The sequence below is a fragment of the Pelodiscus sinensis genome, chromosome 6, assembly GCF_049634645.1.
Source record: "Pelodiscus sinensis isolate JC-2024 chromosome 6, ASM4963464v1, whole genome shotgun sequence".
NCBI classification, from domain to species: Eukaryota; Metazoa; Chordata; order Testudines; family Trionychidae; genus Pelodiscus; species Pelodiscus sinensis.
The window spans coordinates 10207069-10225201 of NC_134716.1; the positions used below are offsets into that span (position 1 = coordinate 10207069).

An 18133-nucleotide genomic window follows, 5' to 3' on the forward strand; every position below is an offset into this window, starting at 1 on the left:
AGTTTACAAGTTTGTTGAGTTGATCAAGCCATTAGGCTTCTGGGAGCCATAGCTTTATGGGGTCAGACCAAAGGTCGATCTATCCCAGTATCCTGTCTTCTGATAGTGGCCAATGCCAGGTGCCCCCAGAGGGTATGTCTACACTACCCCGCTAGTTCGAAGTAGCGGGGGTAATGTAGTCATCCGCAGTTGCAAATGAAGCCCGGGATTTGAATTTCCCGGGCTTCGTTTGCATGAAGCTGGCCGGCGCCATTTTTAAATGCCGGCTAGTTCGAACCCCGTGCCGCACGGCTACACGCGGCACGGAGTAGCTAGTTCGGATTAGGCTTCTAATCTGAACTAGCTGTACTCCTCGTGGAACAGTTTATTGAACCATTTTCATCCTTGCAAAGTCAATGAATGGGGAGGGGGAGATCCCTCCAAAATTCCTGGACCACCTTCTCCCAGAATCAGGTCTTTCTGTGGTGCAGGAAGGTTGTGAGGGGGAGGGGGACCTGGGCCCACCTATAGTCCCAAGACGACAGCCTTTTCACTGGGCTGCTTCCCCAAATGCTCCCTCTATTGTATTTTCTCTGGTACCTGACTGAATCTTTCCCTTCTTAGCTTCTCCAAAAAAACACATTTTCTCCTCTTGGTACATCCCTCTTCTCCTTCTGCCTTCCTTACCTGGGGGGAATCTTTCAAAGCAGCATGCCAGGCTTTAATTGCCTGCAGATGCTTGATTAGCCTGCTCCTTCAGGCCAGCTATTAATTAGCCTCAGGTGTATACCTGCCTTAATTACAGGGTAGCAGACTCTGGAAGTTTATTCAGTGAATAAGAGAACTGTTTATCCAGCACCCTGCATCCCTGCCCTCCATTAGACTGTGGCAGCCAGCTCGTCTGGGTCTGTCACAATACTCATAAGCCAATTCTCATCAGGCGAGGGAAGTGTCACATGAACCATTTACAGTACTGTGTGTACTGCTGCTAAATACGTGTTCTGTTATTTAGGCCTCCCACCGAATGAAAACTCCTGCTAAATACATGACTGGAACTGCCGTCCTGCCATTCAATCCTGCTACATTTGGAGAGGTAATTGTGTGTCTCAGTGCAATAGTGAGACATTCTTACATGTGGGTTCAGAAAGAAATTGCCCCCGGGGAAACAATCTCCCCTAAAATGGGAGACTTGAAGCAGCTCAGCTGTTGGTATGTGTCCAGGGATGGTTTTCTGAGGAGGTTTTATTAACCATACCACCGTGAACACACCTGCCATCCTAACCTCGCAAAAGAAGTCACTGATGGTGTCCCCCAGCGGTTGGAAATCAAAAGCTGAAGACTTATCACCCTAAGATACTGCTTAGTTACAGGAGGGTGATCTGATGTCCTCGATGAGTCTCAGACACAACAAACCAAATCCACATGGTATATTACTAACCAAATGGGCTACAGGACACTAATCTGGTGTAACTTGCGTTCTGAGAGAAGATGCAAATAACACTGGTATAGAAGCACTTCTGTATTTGAGTTATGATTTAATCCAGCAGTTTTCAAACTTTTTTGAACTGAGCATCCCCCTTTGAGTTAGTTTTTGGTTGTGCCCAAGGGGCCAGTGGAGCCCCCCAAATATTCCTCCATCCGTCCCTGAGGGACATACCATAACTATAATTAGATGAAGTCAGAGGTTTTCAGTGTGGACTCAGAATTCCTGTTGTAAGTGTTGAGACTGCAGAATGTTTAATGTATTGCAAAAAGTGCAACGTGCATTATGTTTGTAGTGTATTAGAGTATGTCCTGTAATATAGCCAGGCTTTTATTTTGTTAAATGGAGTTGAATCAGAAATTGTATTTTTCTTGAGCGAGTTAAACATAGCACCTTCCTTCCCTGTCTTCTCTGACTTGTATTTCTCTGTGAACTGCCTTCCACCCTGTATCATTCTCTTCTCTTTTTAGATAGTCCTGTACCTGCGAATGTGTCTTGCTCATAGCGCAGGGGTGGTGCCAGCCTCTCAGAGCTTAGCTGACATGCAAGACCATGCTCCAGCAATTGGCCGTTACATCAGAAACCTCCTGGCTGGCAACTTTATATCTTCCTCAAAAAGTGGAGAAACCAACCCAGTGCAGATCTATATTGGCCTCCTTCAGCAGCTGTTGTCCAGTGTCGGAGGTAAGGAGCCACAGGTCACAGTGCTGAGGAAAGAAGAAAAGCTCTTCCTATAACTTGTGAAATGAGCATAGGCTAAGCGTACTCAACACCCTGAACTTAGAGAGGATGCCACAATAGTACCTGGTACTATCAGTGTTTTTTATAGTCTTCGCACACCTGAACATAGGTGCTGACTTCATGGGTGCTCTGAGGCTTAAGGACCTGCTGAAAAAAATAGGGGTGGTGATTAAGCATATACCAGGTTGCATTAATCTTCTGTGGGCCCTAATGACTGGACTGTGGCTCTGTCCTCTTTCTCTGCCCCTCTTCTCTCCCCCACCCCTTCCCCCGCCTTTCTCCTTCATCCCACTTACATGGAAGGGGAGAGGCAGAAATGAGTGAACATCCACCGGCAAAAACAAAAGTCCGTGCCTGTGCTCTTGTCTGTTGAAACTCCACCCGATATCTGAGGCAATTTCAAGTTTGGTCACAAACTACTCATGTATCTTTAAAACAGTTGACTCGAAATATACGTTTACATACCAACTCTTAGCCTTTCTGGCATCAGGAGAGAGTGCTCAGCAGTAAAGTTATGACTTGGACTTTCTGTAGTCTCTGGGATTTTTAATTTGCATTGATGTTTGATGTGGGCATCATCTGCCTGTTTTTATCGTTTGTTGTAAATAGAAAATAAAATGCAATTTTTTCTATAACTGGACTCTTTAATTATTCTTTAGGTTTGCCTGTCATGTACTGTCTTCTTGAAGTTGTTTCGGTATACCCAGAAAAACTAGCTACCAGATTTGTAGATAAGATAGATTGGATAAAGGTATGTTGCATACATTTGGGGATTTATTTTGTTCATGTTAGCAAAATGTGTCATTTCATCCTATAGGCATTGGATTTTTCTATATAAAGGGCACTTCATTTACAAATCACATTGTCTGATGGTGGCGTGTGTGTTTTTTTTTTTTTTAATAAACTTACTGTTATTACAGGTGACATCAGCACAGGGGGAGCAGGGCCCGCCAAACCTTTCAGTCTGGCCCACAGCTCAAGCAGAGCTAGTGCCTGTCTGTCCACTTGTGCTGTGGAGCATGTTCCCAGCTGCAGTGTAGACAATAACCTATGTTCCCTCACCTTGGGAGATTTTAAAAGGAGTAAGTCCATGCTGCAGTTGAACACCTGTGGCTGGCCCATGTCAGCTGACTCTGGGACCCTCCATCCTCATGGTGTCCCAGCCCATAGTCAAACTCGAACCTCTGTACTGCAACAGCACCATTGCATGAAACCCACCGGCCCATGTCAGCTGACATGGGCCAGCTGAGGTGTCTTATTACAATGTAGACATCCCCTGAGAGCCAGGTCTATCAGTCGTATCACAGCAGTTCCCATTCGCCAGTCGTTTATGGGTATTATTTTACCCTGTAGCAATCTACCTGTGCGGGAAGCTGCTCTGGCAGCTCTCTTGAGGTTGGTAGGTAGAGGGCAGGCTAATATACTGATGTAAGCTTTGAATCAAGATATATAACTCCATTGGCAGTATTCTAGTGGTGATAAACTTCTTAGGTTTGTGTTTTTGTTTTTATTTCTGATGATGTCAGGTCACCTGAATCCTTCAAGTGTGCGTACGCACGTGTGTACCCACTCACAAAATTCATACAGGATTCAGATGACCTGAGAGTGTTTTAGTGTATAACACTTTCTGCATTTCCCTCTCTGCAGACACCAGCCCATCCCTCTGTGTGTAGAGTTAATTGCAACAAATAGGGTTATAAATAATTAAAAAAGACAGATCAGGAAACAAATTTACTTTTGTTATGCTAACACTGCCATAATAACTCTCTCATATATTAAAAAGTTTTTTCCTGTGGGACGGCGGAATGATGTTATCTGCAGCCTAATGCTGCCGCCACCGACCACTTCCACTGTTGTCCTCAGCCACTTGCCATGGCCAACCTTGGCGCTGTCCCCTCCAGGCATGGGGTATTCCACCTGTCTCCCGCTTCATGCCCCAGGGGAGAAGCTGCTGGGGTTGGGCCCCTCCTCCACCCCGCTTCCCCTTCACCCCGTCCTCCTCCGGCTGTACCAGGTCTCCACTACCCAGGCCACCCTGTGTCCCTTCTGCTGTCCAAGCTCAACATTCCCCCTTTCTGCCAAGACCCTGCACCCCCAACCTGCTCCCTCCCTCCTGGCCATACACTCTGCCCCCAGAGCGAGGGGGAGTTTGCGAGCGTAGCCCCCTAGTATATTTTTAATATGAATTAATGTTGCTGTGAAAACTGTAACTTCCATTTCTTAACTTCTGTATGTGTGTGACACTACCTTTGCCTTAAGTACACTTTTTCATTTATTAAGTGAAGAGATTAAAAGCTAAAGAAAAGTCTACTCTGGCACTATGGAGCTAAGGAATGTTGTCTTGTACAATTCCACAGGGTTTTGAGCTCTTAATGACTGGGAAACATGGAAGCATTTAAACACCATATGAACTTTAAACATGTGAATAGCCCCCTTATTCATGCTGAAACCTAAGCACGAGTTCTCTGCTGAATTGGATCCTAAGCAAATTACTTAGGCTTTGTCTATATTGCAAGGCTTTTCTGCAAGAGAAAATGCAAACGGAGTGCTCATTTACATATGTCGCACTCGCATTTCCATTTCCTCTTCGGATCCCTTTTGCACAAGGAGGTTTTGTGCTTAAAAAGAGCTGTGTAGACGGCTCCTCTTTGTGCAAAAACCCCCTTTTGCGCATGAGCCGTTCTTCCTAAGTGATGATACTGCAGATTTAAAAAGACTTTAGAGTAAAATATGAAGTCTAATTGAGTACCTCCCTCTGATGTATTGAACTCCATTGAAGATAGAACATCGATGATGTATGTACAGTCTTTGTGGGTTTGTTTTAACTTCTACAGAGTCTGATGAATACAAACAAGGAAGAGATGCGTGAGTTGGCAGCATTGTTGTATTCTGTAGTGTTGTCTACAATGTCTGGAAACGAACTTCAGTCCTCTATACAGCAGCTGATCAAGACAGCAAAAGACAATCATGTAATTACATTCACTTTATCCATTTCTAGTAGGGTTTTTTTTAGTGACATTTTAAATGAAGATGTTAAATTCTGGGCATGCAGTACAATTATGAGACTTAGTGATTTTTCTTTTAAAGGGAAAAGCACCATTGAAGAAATTGGTTTCTTGTTGGAGCTAGGAAAAAAATTTGCTGTAATTGAGCAGAACAGTACTTCTAAGTAAATATTGGACGCTTCTCCTACACAAAGCTAGGACAGTTGGGAACAATTAAGAAGCGGATTATTAAATAGTCCTTATACCATTGCATGATAATGAGTTGCACCAACTACCCCAAGCAGCTATAAGTTTTTATTCATGAGCAATTAAAACTAACCAAAGAATTTAGAAAATAGTTAACTTGTCATTCATTGTCCTTCCCCTGGCTACGCCATAGCTCCCTCCCTTAGCGCAGGGCAATGAAAGCTAGGCCTACCCAGGAGCCTTTGCTAGGTAGGGCTTGATTTTTAAAGACAACAGCCTTTACCTCCTGTAACTTTATCACTACTAGAAGTGTTTTCCTTCTGAGCCTTTCTCTTGCTCTCATTGTCCCTATCTCTGCAGCTTACCTCAGTCCCTTGATAGACTTGTGAACCATGAGGAATTTAAACATCCTCTCTTAAAGAAACTAAGTAAATAACTTTCTTTATGTAACTCATCTGCTGCAATCTAAGGGGTCAGATCCCTCAGCCATGTTTTCCCAAATAACTTATTTGATTTTAATCCCTACATAGATCTCAGTAATCTGTTTTACTAGTGCCTTTGCACCATGTTATCCTGAGAGGTTCTGTGTGTTAAAGCTAAGCTGAGCTATTGGAAATAAAATGGAATCTGTCTTCTCATAAAATAAATACTTTTTGTGATAACATTTCTTCCCTCTTTGAGCTTTTCTAGTCCCATCTAGATCTACTCTTCTCCTTTTCCCCTCAAGATAATATGTTGTGGATCAAATAAAAACATTAAAAAAAATCTGGTGTTTGCACCTTTTAAATCTTGCAGCCTTATTCCTGCTGAGTATCCTTTCCAATGAATCTAGCCAGTAGATAAATATATTAGCAAGACATTTCCAGTTCAAAGATCAACACTGAAATAGTTTTCTTGACATATGTTATAATTGAGTTTCCTATCTTATATCCCACTAGGCAGTTTTTAACCTCATCTAGAATTACTGGACCAGATTGTACTCACTCACGGTAGTGTGACTCTTGAGTAACTCCACTGAATGGAAGGGATTTTATCTGACATATATGAGAGCAGAACTTGACCCCTGTTGTGTGTGCAATGTGGGTAAGACAGTACTGCTGACCTACAGAAGGATACATTTATAAACGAAAGGAGTACAGATGTGCTCTCCCAGTTATGTGGGAGAAGTTTTCAAAAGATCCTAAGCGGTTTAGGAACAGAGGTTGCTGTGACCTCCTACATCCGCTGGCTATTGAAAATCACCCCGGGAAGCTTAAATTCTGTAGTAAATATTGACAATACTAGCCATTTACAGACCGCCCCATAAGCTGCGCTATAGCTCAGAATTTTCATGCTGTGTCCTGGGCCTTACCTATACATCTGTCTTTTCATGGATGCTTTATGTAAAACACGTGATTGTATTTATGTAAACTTCTTGCAATATTATTGTTGTCTGTAGAACCCGGAAATCCAGCATGGGTCTTTGTTGGCTTTGGGATTCACAGTTGGAAGGTACCTAGCCAAAAGGAAAATCAGAGTGGTGGAAATGCATGACATAGAAGAGCCAAATATTGTTGTCATGCCAGAACAAGACCAGCTCATAAAGACTGCAACAGAAACAATAGGTAACTTCACTCTTGGCTATTGTATTGTACCTTGGCACTGATGGTACTTAACATGAGAATCTGTGTAAACATAGTTTCCATTTACACCTGGTTCAGGGTATTTCTCAGGTTGGCTGCATCTACTGACAGTGCACTTCTTGCTGAGTAACACATGTCTGATGGATTTGCCAGACTTTAAAAATGTCTCCATCACTGTTGCCTAATCAGATGTAAACAATGCTCGATACTCCAGTATTAAGAGAGAGGCTCCCGTGTGAGAGATGAGCAGGTGTGTTTTTGTGGCATATTCTTCCCTCACTTGTATTAGTTTTACTCAGTTTTAACTCTGACTTCACTTCTCGTTTTCTCTGTTAGAGAAAAATGTGGCCTCTTGTTTAAAAAAAATTATATATACATACTTTTGATTGCACTTGGATTGTAGGGACGAGAACCAAGTCATCCTGTTTGGTTTTATGTAGGTTCCTTTTTGGATAGCACCTCTCCACTCCTGGCAGTTGCTGCTTGTACAGCACTAGGGGAAATTGGCAGGAACGGCCCCTTGCCGATTCCCAATGAAGGCACCGGGTTTACCAAGCTGCATCTTGTTGAAAGTTTACTGTCCAGAATCCCTTCTGGCAAGGAAACAAATAAGGCAAGATTTGTTTTGTTTAAGTTTTGTTTCTGGCATATTCTCTCTCTGTGTTGATTCTTGTTTGTTTTGGGTTTACAGTGAAGCTAGTGTGATGACCTATCAAAGTGAGAGATGTCACCCTTACAGCCTTGGTGATGACATTTTCAAAAAGTGCTCAGTCTTGATATAACTACTCTGCTCCCACTGACTGGGAGTTTTACCCCTCGCTTCAGTTCAGGAGAATTAGGCTAAAAGCTGTTAGAAAATCCCTTCAATAAATAATAATTTTGTGGGGGGTTTTTATCTTCTTGGTTAGGAGTAATGGGATGAAAATGGGACAGTGAGGCTGGAAAGCAGGAAGAACTTTTCTAGTCCTAGGTGAAAGGGACACGCTATGGGCTGGAATTCTGATGGCGTGAGGGAAAAACCCACTGGGGCATTTTCTAGTGGGTTTCTTGTCCAGATAGTACTGTACTGTAGGGAAACGTTGTCTATTGGCAGGAGGATATACTGAATCAGCTAGTAGGTTTTTTCCATCTCTGATTTCTAAGAGTGTGTGGTTAAACTGAGTGGGATGTGTGACAGCATACGAATAGAGCTCTGGTTTTCACGTTAGGAGTCCTCCTATATAGAAAAAGGCCTACTGCGTGTATGAATAAAATCTTGTGATTTTATATTTAAGATGAAAGAACGAGCAATACAAACACTGGGTTACTTTCCAGTGGGAGATGGAGACTTTCCACACCAGAAACTGCTCTTGCAAGGACTCATGGATTCTGTGGAGGTAAGGCTCTAATATTTTCCTTTACAACTAACTGAGATGCTTATTGAGATAAGATTACCCTACTGAATACTTTGGGCCACATTTACAAAGGGACATGGAGCGGCTCTTTGAAATGACTCATTCCATTTTTTCAGGTCTGATCTTTCTGTTTGCAAAACAGGCAGGTAGATCGAGAAGAGAAGTTTTGTGCATGGAAAGCCGGTGACCTCAGTTTTAGTTCACTAGTCCTACACACACTTCCATAGGTATTTCCAATAGGGCGGCTTGTGCCTGTAAAGTTAAGCCCAGGCGGAAGTGCTTGTGTTAATGGTTCTTTTAGAGGCCACTTCTGAAAATCTGGTCTTTCAAAATGTAGTAAATGTACACCTTGAATGTGAAAATATCTTGTTCCTGTGACAAATTGTAAACAAATGACAGAAATTGTGTTGGGAAGACTTGGAATGTTATAGCTCTGTTGCATTAAGCATTTTAGAATAAAATCAGCAATAGATTTTTGTTAATCCCAGAACTCTGCTCTGTTGTGGAAATGTATTTTATTTTTCCAATTCTGCACTGTATTTGAGAGTTGCTAATTTACTGAACAAGATGCGGGATAGTGTTCTGCATTTGCAGGTTGGTTTTCCCTTTCTCAGTTGATCATAATCACTTTTTAGCAGATGCAGACATGACTAGTGAGTATCAAATATAACTGCCATGGCCAAACCCTGTAACATGACATGATTGTACAAGCCACGAAAGGGACTCATCCTGATCTGAAGTTGTGGGAAACTAATATTGAAAGACTGTAAGCTAAGGGAATGATTCTGCTTAGACCTGAGAAACTGGTGTGTTAATTGAAGTCAATGGGAACTGTAGGTGCTCAGCACCTCTGAAAATCAGGCCTTAGGGCTATATGTAATAGTAAAAAAGTGTGTGTGTGTGTGTGTGTGTGTGTGTGTGTACGTACACACAACTAAATGAGAAGCAAAGTTCATTGCCTGTTCTGGTCCTGATACAAATAAAATGAATAGAGAGGAGGAGGAGAAAAGGGACACCGAACCAAACTAAATCTTGCCATGTGTCCCTTGTGAGTGGAAAAGAATTTATTTCCACCTCTTAAACTTAGAATGTGCTGCTCAGCTTTTCAGTGACCAGATAGAACATTTAATGTCCATTTGTTTCCTGAAGTGGTGGGTGGGGGAATCTTTTTACGTCTGAGTGCAATAAAACCTCCATATGTTACACTGACTGGGAGAGCTGAAAAAAGCGAATAACCCTTTAGGTTTTCAGCCAAGGACACTGCAGCACCAGTCCCGCTTTGTTTACTGATTTGGACAAATGCAGAATGCTTTTAATGACTTACAGTATCACTTCATAGCAGGCTGTCAAATATTCCATAAAGCATTTTGTAAAAGCTAAGGACTGAGGTTTCCAAAGTCAAACAAGGGATTTGTACATCAGTTTGCCATCAGTTTTGAGCATCCAAATGGTTTAGGGAGCTTTGAAAATCTCTGCAAAATGCAGCACTCCGAGCAGGGGACTTCAAGCAGGGGTGAGAATTATCTGGATGTTCATTAACAAGGTGATTATTAAGTGAGGTCCTGCTGTGTTTTTCAGGCCAAGCAAATAGAACTTCAGTTCACTGTTGGGGAAGCCATTACCAGTGCTTCAATAGGCACCAGCTCAGTGGCTGCCCGGGATGCTTGGATGGTCACCGAGGAAGAATATACTCCTCCTGCAGGTAGACATTGTTGATTCAGGAGGTTGGGAAGTGGAATGAAGAACCTGAGGGGCCTGTCCTACAAGGAGCAGAGCATCTCTGGGATGCTAATTATAGTCAGTCAGTGTTGATGCTCCCAGCATCTCCCAAGTAGTGCTCAGCACCTTGCAGAATTGGACGCTTCACCAGTCCATTTGCTGGGTGTTTTTCTTCACTACTTTGAAAAATATCAACAGATAATGAGAAGATTTTGAAAACGTGTGTTGTTTCAGTCAGCTTCTTACTAGTATACAATTAACTGCTTTATACCTTGATCATTTATTATGCTCTCCTATGCTTGTCATATCTAAAAATCCTTAAACAGTAAGAGCCAAATTTCCCAAAGCAGACTTTAAAACAGAATCTTTGGTTTTTCTTGCGGGGAGGGTTTGTACCCAAATTATTGGATTTCTGTGAACAGGCTGTATTTGCATGTGCATGGACTTGGATATCTACTCGATTTTTATGCATCCAAGTGCACATTCTGTTCACTAAACATGAAGAAAGTGAGCATGAAAAATGCTGCCTACAAAATACCATAGATGCAGTCTTGGGCCCCTTTCCTGCAAATGCTGCGCACATGCTTTATTTTGTAGGTTTGAGTAGTCTCATTACTCTCAGTTGTGCCTAGTGTTAAGCACGTGTATATGTATTTTCAGGATCAGGTAGAAGCTAGGTTGGTCCCTCTGGGGAATTTGGGTACTAATAAAAACCTGACTCAGTCAAAGTCTGCACCATTCCTTCTAGTCCAAGGAGTGTCATGGGTTTTTCCAGCACCGGATCTTAAGAGTCTTGGCCAAGGATATTTTAAGACTTGGCCAAGAGGGGCCCATTCAGCATTCCTCACTCATGCAGACCTCCCACTGACACCATAATGAAGAGCTACCACTGATCTGATTGAATGGATCCAGTTACAATAAGCATGTGTGTGTTTCAGGGTGAATGTAATCTTCCTCATCTCTTTATTCCATTCATACAGATGTGAAAGTGAACGATGTGGTCCCCTGGGTTTTGGACCTCATTTTGAATAAGCACTTTGTCAGCCCTAACCCCCACATCAGGCAGGCAGCCTGCATCTGGCTTCTGTCACTGGTGAAGAAGCTAAGCACGCACAAAGAAATTAAGGTGAAAATCTGCTTCTGCCTCTTTCTTGCCGCCTTTCTCTCCTCTTGCCCCTGTTGCCTCTTTCCTTCCTTATGGGCTCTCTGAGCACTTCATGTGACAGCTGCATGCCCTCGGATCACAGTGCTCTTAGAGGCCTATTAAGGCTGTAAGATTACAACTTCTGCTGAAGTCACTGTGGGTTTTGTGCCCATAAGGGTTGCAGGATATAGCCTCAAAGCCCTGTCCTCTTAGACAAAAGGAGCTGGTGTCTTTGCAATTTTTAAAGAACATTGAATTTCTAAGAATAAATCAGAATTGGAATTTCTAGATTCTTTGGAGCCACAGGTTCAAATCCCAGCAGGGTCAATTCTGCTCTGCAAAGGCAGGTAAGCTGATATTGAGTTTAGAATTTTTTTGGATGAGGCCTTAACTAAGGGCCTGTCCACTCTGTATGGCAGTTAAAGATCTGCTGGGTCTCTGCCTAAGCACAGGATTTCAACCCAGTGGTTCTGGCCAAAATTTCCACTCCTCGCCCTCTGGTGTAATAGGCAATGATGAGGCAGTCTGTTGCCATCATGTGTTCCAAGGTGGCTAAATTTCAGCAGCAAAGTGTCTGTACGTAGTTATCAAAATGCTTAGGGATGAAAGATGCTACATACGTTTATTGCTACATTTCAGACTTACAAAGTTACCCCATGTTGAGTTATGTTTGCAGAGTTCTCCCTCAAAATCAATGGATATTCAAGGAGGCAATGCAGTCTTCAGACTAGGACAGGGGCTGGGAGTTTGGAGATGTAGATTCTTGATTTATTCACTTCGTAGCCTTGGACAAGTTACTTGACAACCTCCCTCCCCAGTCTTTTCTTTCCCCATCTGAAAAAAAGGAATAATATTTGTGTTGCTTTGTAAATTGCTTTGAGGTTTGAGGAAAGGTGTTTGATGTTTGGAGATCATGTTTTGCATTTTTTAGGTGGCCTGTTCCTGACTTCTCAGGAAACAAGTGCAGTTCTTGTAACATCTGTTTGAATTACAGTTGTGACGGCAATAAAATAGACTGACTGTATCTGCTAAACCCTATAAGATAAAATTGAAAGGAGACAAAAACACAGAATAAAAAACACATGTTCTTTTATCTTTCAGTCTCATCTCAAGGAGATCCAAAGTGCATTTGTTTCAGTTCTGTCTGATAATGATGGTAGGTAATACCGTATCAATGTGCTTCGTCTTTGAACAGTTTCTTAGCAGAGGGGAGAGGATCTTTGCCGTGCAGTATAGTTACACTGAATCATCTAAACCTTAATTATTCAGCCTTGAAAGATTTTTGTTTTTACTAGAAAATGGACACATTAGCCTGCTGTTTTGTAGAGAAGTCAAATGAAACATTTCTCTCTACCTTGACCTGTCTACATCAGCATTTCCATTGGCAGGCATGCTTCCCCCTATCTTGGGATTATAGTGGAATAGAGACCACTGGGACTCCCCTGTTCGGTTTGTGTATCAGGGCCTGCAGTTGCATACACATGGGCGAGGCTTTGACTGTGCTCCATTTAAATAAATAGGGTGCAGCCCAGGGATCCACCTGCATAGATGCAGTCCAAGGAATTCAAAAGCTAATTCAAAACGCCCAGAAATCAGTATGAGGGAATCTTTCTGTTGGCTTTGGATTAGGCCCCAGCACCTTTTGATGTCAGCAAAAAATATAGAGCTCTAGGAACATTTGTGGCTGCTGCAAAGCAATAGGGAAGATGTGCATGAAATGTGTCCTCCCGAGCTGGTAGCATTTTAATGGGCTTAAAACATGTGATCTGTTGAATCGGGAGTTCGTTTCACACCCAACTGTGACAGTTTAAGATTGTGATTTTGATAGTGTTGGTGTAATTTAATAGATCACATTTTTAGCTCCCATTTTAATTGGGTCTCTTATTCGATATTTTTCTTTCTACTTGCACACCTGGCTTTATTGTATGAAATGTGTTGCAGAACTTAGCCAAGACGTTGCTTCAAAAGGCCTGGGGCTCGTGTATGAACTAGGCAGTGAACAAGATCAACAAGAGCTGGTCACCACACTTGTTGATGCACTTATGACTGGGAAAAGGTACGGTGAGTGCAGAACTTCGTGTGTGTGAGAGGTAGATAGGTATATGGAGAGACGTTTCTTAGGATCAGAGGGGTGGAAGTCAACTTTCACCTACTGCTCATATGTCTGACAGTATGTGATAACTAAGTACCATCAGCTCTAGCCTGTTGAGCTGTTCTGAATGGCTGATGTATTACAGAGGCATTTGGGGGTTTGCCTTGTGGGTCAAACGTATTTCATGTTTGTTCAAGTTTTAACAAAGATGTATTTCTTTTTTGTGCCAAGCAGTCCAATGTCCTTTCTGCTTTGGATTATTTACAGTCCCAGCAGCTATTTGCAGGGGACTACTGTTGCTTGCCTGATGCTAGGAGTAATGTCTAGAAATTATTTTTTGCTTTTTTATTTCTAATATTTTTTAAAAAGTTTGATTCTAGCGAAAGTGATTACATAGCAAGTATTGATGGTTCTGCAGTATAGTGGATAGCTCCCCTGCTGAGAGGAGGAAGCTGTTAAGTTAGACAACAAAGGTTAGAAGAAATCAATGTGAGTGGTGCTGCTAACTTCAGAGGACCAGAAAGTAGGAGAATGAGACAATATAAGGAAAATTCAGTGGTAGCTGCGGCTAAGAAACAGATGTAAATTGTATTTTGCCCTTTTGGAATGGAGATAGACACTTTGTCTAAATATGTGCTTGGATCCTATGCCCTAGTGAATGGGACCAGATACTGATGGAAATAAAAAGCAGCTATTTGTATACATTGCATTTTTTAACTTTAGTATTGAACAATAAGATCCTTTCAGAGACTTAAACACATGCATAATGTTATGCATCACTGGAGTCAGAGGGAAGTTAAGCATGTGTGTAGGCCTGCAGGATTATGTCCCAATTAACTGGAATTTACCACGCAGATACAGTGAAATAAATTCACTGGTGTCCAGATGTATATTGTATGAATGATAGTCTGTGTTCATGGATAATGCATAGAAAAGCTAACACTTGTCCTGTTTTATCACCAGAGTCAAGCATGAAGTGACTGGAGAAACAGTGGTGTTCCAGGGGTCCCTAGGCAAAACCCCAGATGGGTAGGTTCAGTAATGACTTTCCCTGAGAAGTGTAATTCTACACTGAACTGTAGTTATAGAGCTACAGACTCTTCCAAAGCCTCCCTTCCTGGGTTTTTACATGTCTAGAATGTTGATTGTTACTCTTGTTACCTCTCTAATAGCTATTAAAGCTCTTTCTGCAGTCCTGCTTGGGCATGTTTATCTTTTAGCTAAATTGCTTATAAATTCTGCTCCAGAGCATGACTTGACTTTATGGTAGTTACAGGTATTGTGGCGATATCAGTGTCTGAAAAGTGACACTAATTTTTCCTTCCTGCCTTCTTCCCAAGCCAGGGTCTCTCTACCTACAAGGAGCTTTGTTCATTGGCAAGTGACCTCAGTCAGCCAGACCTGGTGTATAAATTCATGAATCTGGCCAATCACCATGCCATGTGGAACTCACGCAAGGTAACAATGCAGAAATACCTATGTGAGCTATAAAGAATCCCAATAATTGCATCATTCCTCTTCTAACAATTGAAGGGCAATTTCTGGCCATAAGATACTTTGTGCTAGGGTGAGTCTACCAGCATGTAAAAAGATGGATTACAGATTTCTTCAAATGATTGCAACAAATCCTTAATACTGTTTGCATTGCTTGAATCCACACCCCACATTCCATTCTGTTGTTGTTTGTTTATTATTTGTACTGTGGTAACAAATAGAGGCAGGGGCACAGTGTGGTAGCTGCACTGCAAATATTTAACAAAGAGCTTAAAGCCTAAATTTAAGGCAAAAAACCAGGTGCATTTAACAAAAGGCAAGTGGCGCTCAAGATATTGAGATGGTGCTGAGACCACTGCTTATCACAATCATCTATTGAAGTGATCCTCTTAATTTTATTTACCTCAAGATCAAATACTCACATGTTTCAGCCACTATAGCCTTTGTCAAAGCCAAACTTGTCATGCTTCTTGAAGTCAAAAAACCATCATTTTTATTCATTCTAATTAATAAAATCTTAATTTAAATAAGCCAAACATAAAACATTTTTAAAAATGTGACCTCCTTTTTCATTAACCCATTTTAAATACAAAATAAGTTGTTTTAATAACTGAACAAGCAGAGCTCCTGTGTGCTTCCAATAACTTATCTGCTGTGCACAAGTGCATCACTTGCTCCCTTGCTGGGATTTGGTTTCATTGGAAACTCCACTGTTAGCAGAACATAAGCCCCTATCTAAGCTTTTTTCCAAAGCATGACTAGTTACAGTGTTTCTTGCAGGACCTCCTTATCTCTGCCCTTTGATTCATATAAGCAGAGGTTCACACCTTTCTCTTATAGTCTGGTGGAGTTAACAAGCTCCAACTTTATACTGGATTCTAATGTCTGCTAGCAGAAGAGATTTCTGTCCTCAGTGGGGTTGTAGATTTTGCCATCCTGTTACAATTGTCTTATGCCACTAGTCTTAGAATCCTGCACCACAGGGGACATTGCTTTTATCTGCCTTGAGGTTTTGTTGGGGGGGGAGGGAGAGGTTAAATTTGTGACACGATATTCTGTCCAAAGCTAAATGGCAGCTCTGCAATACTGACTGTGGCACTGCAAACAACCGGTGCCATGAGCTGGACTCTGTACTCCCTTCCACTGCTAAGCAGTTATTTTGCTGAGTGACACTGACCACTTCAACATGAGGGTTGACTGCCCCCCTTTCCTACTACAGATCCTAGTCGCATCCCTGATTTGTCATGAAGTAGTGCCATTTGAGTTCATCTGAACCATGATGAATACAAAGCAGTTGTCCCAAGCACTTTCAAGAAATGTAGAGAAGATATGTATTCGTATTCTTTTAACCTTAGATTTTTTTTAAGAGTGCTGTTTTTATAAATATAACATAGTTTGTGCACAGGGAAAACTCCTACCTGATTCCTTTTGGAAACACTTCTCTTTTTTTTTTTCACCAAAAATCTGCTTTTTATGTAATGCTTACTGCTGCACAGATTTATACCCCTCTCACTCACCATCTCTAGATAGGATTTCCAAGGAAATGCCTCAAAAGGAAAAGGAGCGAGCGAGGAAGAACATGCAATATCTTATTAATCCAGCCTCCCTTCATGGCACATGCATTGTCACCTGTTGGAAACCTTTGTGGCTCAAAGCTGTGGGATTGGTCCTTAAAGTCAATATTTGGCTTCACTTTACCAACCAGATGTAATTAAGCTATGACAAATCAGGGATGCAACTAGGATCTGATCCTACATTGATTATCTTAGCTTTGCTATTGACTTTAGTGGGGCCAACTTTGGGTCCCAAATGAGTAATATAGAAGCACTTGTCTGCTGAAGTGAGATGTATCCATATATACAGATATATCCATTCTTCCTCATTTTAGGGAGCAGCATTTGGTTTCAATGTGATCGCTACCAAGGCTGGAGAGCAGCTGGCTCCATTTCTTCCCCAGCTGGTTCCCCGTCTCTATCGTTACCAGTTTGACCCCAATATGGGCATTCGACAGGCTATGACCAGCATTTGGAACGCGCTTGTCACAGACAAATCTGCAGTGAGTGAGCATGAGTCAGCATGTCCCTTTTGGCTCTGTGGGGTGTTGGAGGGCAAAGCCACATGCTTACATGCCTCTGCAGGATTCTCAGCAGCAAAATAGCTGAGGAGCAACTTTTGAAAGGCATTGATGATCAGTACTGTCTGAGGAGGAGGAAATCTGCTACTGTGTGTAGTCAGTCCTAACATAGACAAGTAGAACTGGGGATGTGACATTCATTGGCAGAAATGGAAGATGCACAGATGCCTGTTATGCCTGGAAGTTCTTTCCATGAGCTCATCCGCGAGGACCACACTCACGTTCTCATTCCCCATAGAGTAGGAGGTTGCAGCATTTCCTGCCTTTGTTGTGAGAAGCCCCTAGGAGCCCCTGTCGCTTGGTGAGGGTGCAGTTCACCCACCAGTGGCTGAGGAGAGCTGTGGGATTGTGGCAGCCAAAGATCAGCTTCCCTGAAGTGGTGAGGCAGTTGCATGGGAAGAGGTCCTGCCAGAAGCTGTTGCTGACTTAGTGGAAGAAGCTGCCCCTAGCTATAGGAGGTAGGAAAACGCAGTGTTAGGTCCTCTCTTCCCTGACTTCCTGAAACTCTAGAATGGATGAATGAGTTTTCTTCTTATAGCTCCAAACTCATATGAAGCTACATACACAGACTGAGAGATGCTCTCAGGCATGTTTGCTTCTGATTCCAAACCTTTCCTTAACAAAAGGGCTGGAGGGCTCTAGCTTTTCCCTCCTCCATGTGGCTACTGTGTCTCCCCCCATTTTTGGGATCTGAACCAGAGGAGAGGAAATTTCTTCCAAATGGGAGCAAATGAGCCAGCCAGAGCCAGAACAAGCTCAGGCAAGGTCAACTCTGATCTTTCACAGATGATCAGGATTTGTTCTCCTTTGATTAGTATCTTTGAGGGTGCTGGATCTCCCCCACAAAGCCCTTTCTCAGAAAGGTGGAAAAGCTTAACAGTTGCGAGCAGAAGTCCAGATCTTTGGCTAGCTGTTGCCCCAGGCATGCAGTTAGACCCAAATACATGGATCTGGTTGAGACGAGAGCTTTGGTGGGAAGCTTCAGGCTGCTCCTCGTCTATCATTTTCCCTTTTCTTCCAGGTTGATAAATACATGAAGGAGATTCTGGATGACTTGCTCAGCAACCTGACCACCAACATGTGGAGGATCAGAGAATCCAGGTATAGGTCAAAAGTGACCTCTTCCTCGTCAAACAAAGC

The 18133-nt window shown here is 42.4% G+C and overlaps 1 protein-coding gene across 4 annotated transcripts in view; it reads left to right on the top strand.

Moving 5' to 3' along the window:
- ECPAS (Ecm29 proteasome adaptor and scaffold) overlaps positions 1-18133 on the top strand; it is an 84182-nt gene that overhangs the window by 38463 nt on the left and 27586 nt on the right. For all 4 annotated transcript variants that reach the window (XM_006118851.4, XM_075931431.1, XM_075931430.1 and 1 more), the window contains 15 exons: positions 992-1072; positions 1933-2146; positions 2863-2954; positions 5038-5172; positions 6833-6998; positions 7457-7629; positions 8291-8392; positions 9989-10112; positions 11110-11255; positions 12375-12429; positions 13215-13329; positions 14329-14394; positions 14706-14823; positions 16748-16915; positions 18015-18094. In XM_006118851.4, coding sequence (XP_006118913.2) covers positions 992-1072; positions 1933-2146; positions 2863-2954; positions 5038-5172; positions 6833-6998; positions 7457-7629; positions 8291-8392; positions 9989-10112; positions 11110-11255; positions 12375-12429; positions 13215-13329; positions 14329-14394; positions 14706-14823; positions 16748-16915; positions 18015-18094 — 1835 coding nt within the window. The remainder of the gene's footprint in view (positions 1-991; positions 1073-1932; positions 2147-2862; positions 2955-5037; positions 5173-6832; positions 6999-7456; positions 7630-8290; positions 8393-9988; positions 10113-11109; positions 11256-12374; positions 12430-13214; positions 13330-14328; positions 14395-14705; positions 14824-16747; positions 16916-18014; positions 18095-18133) is intronic.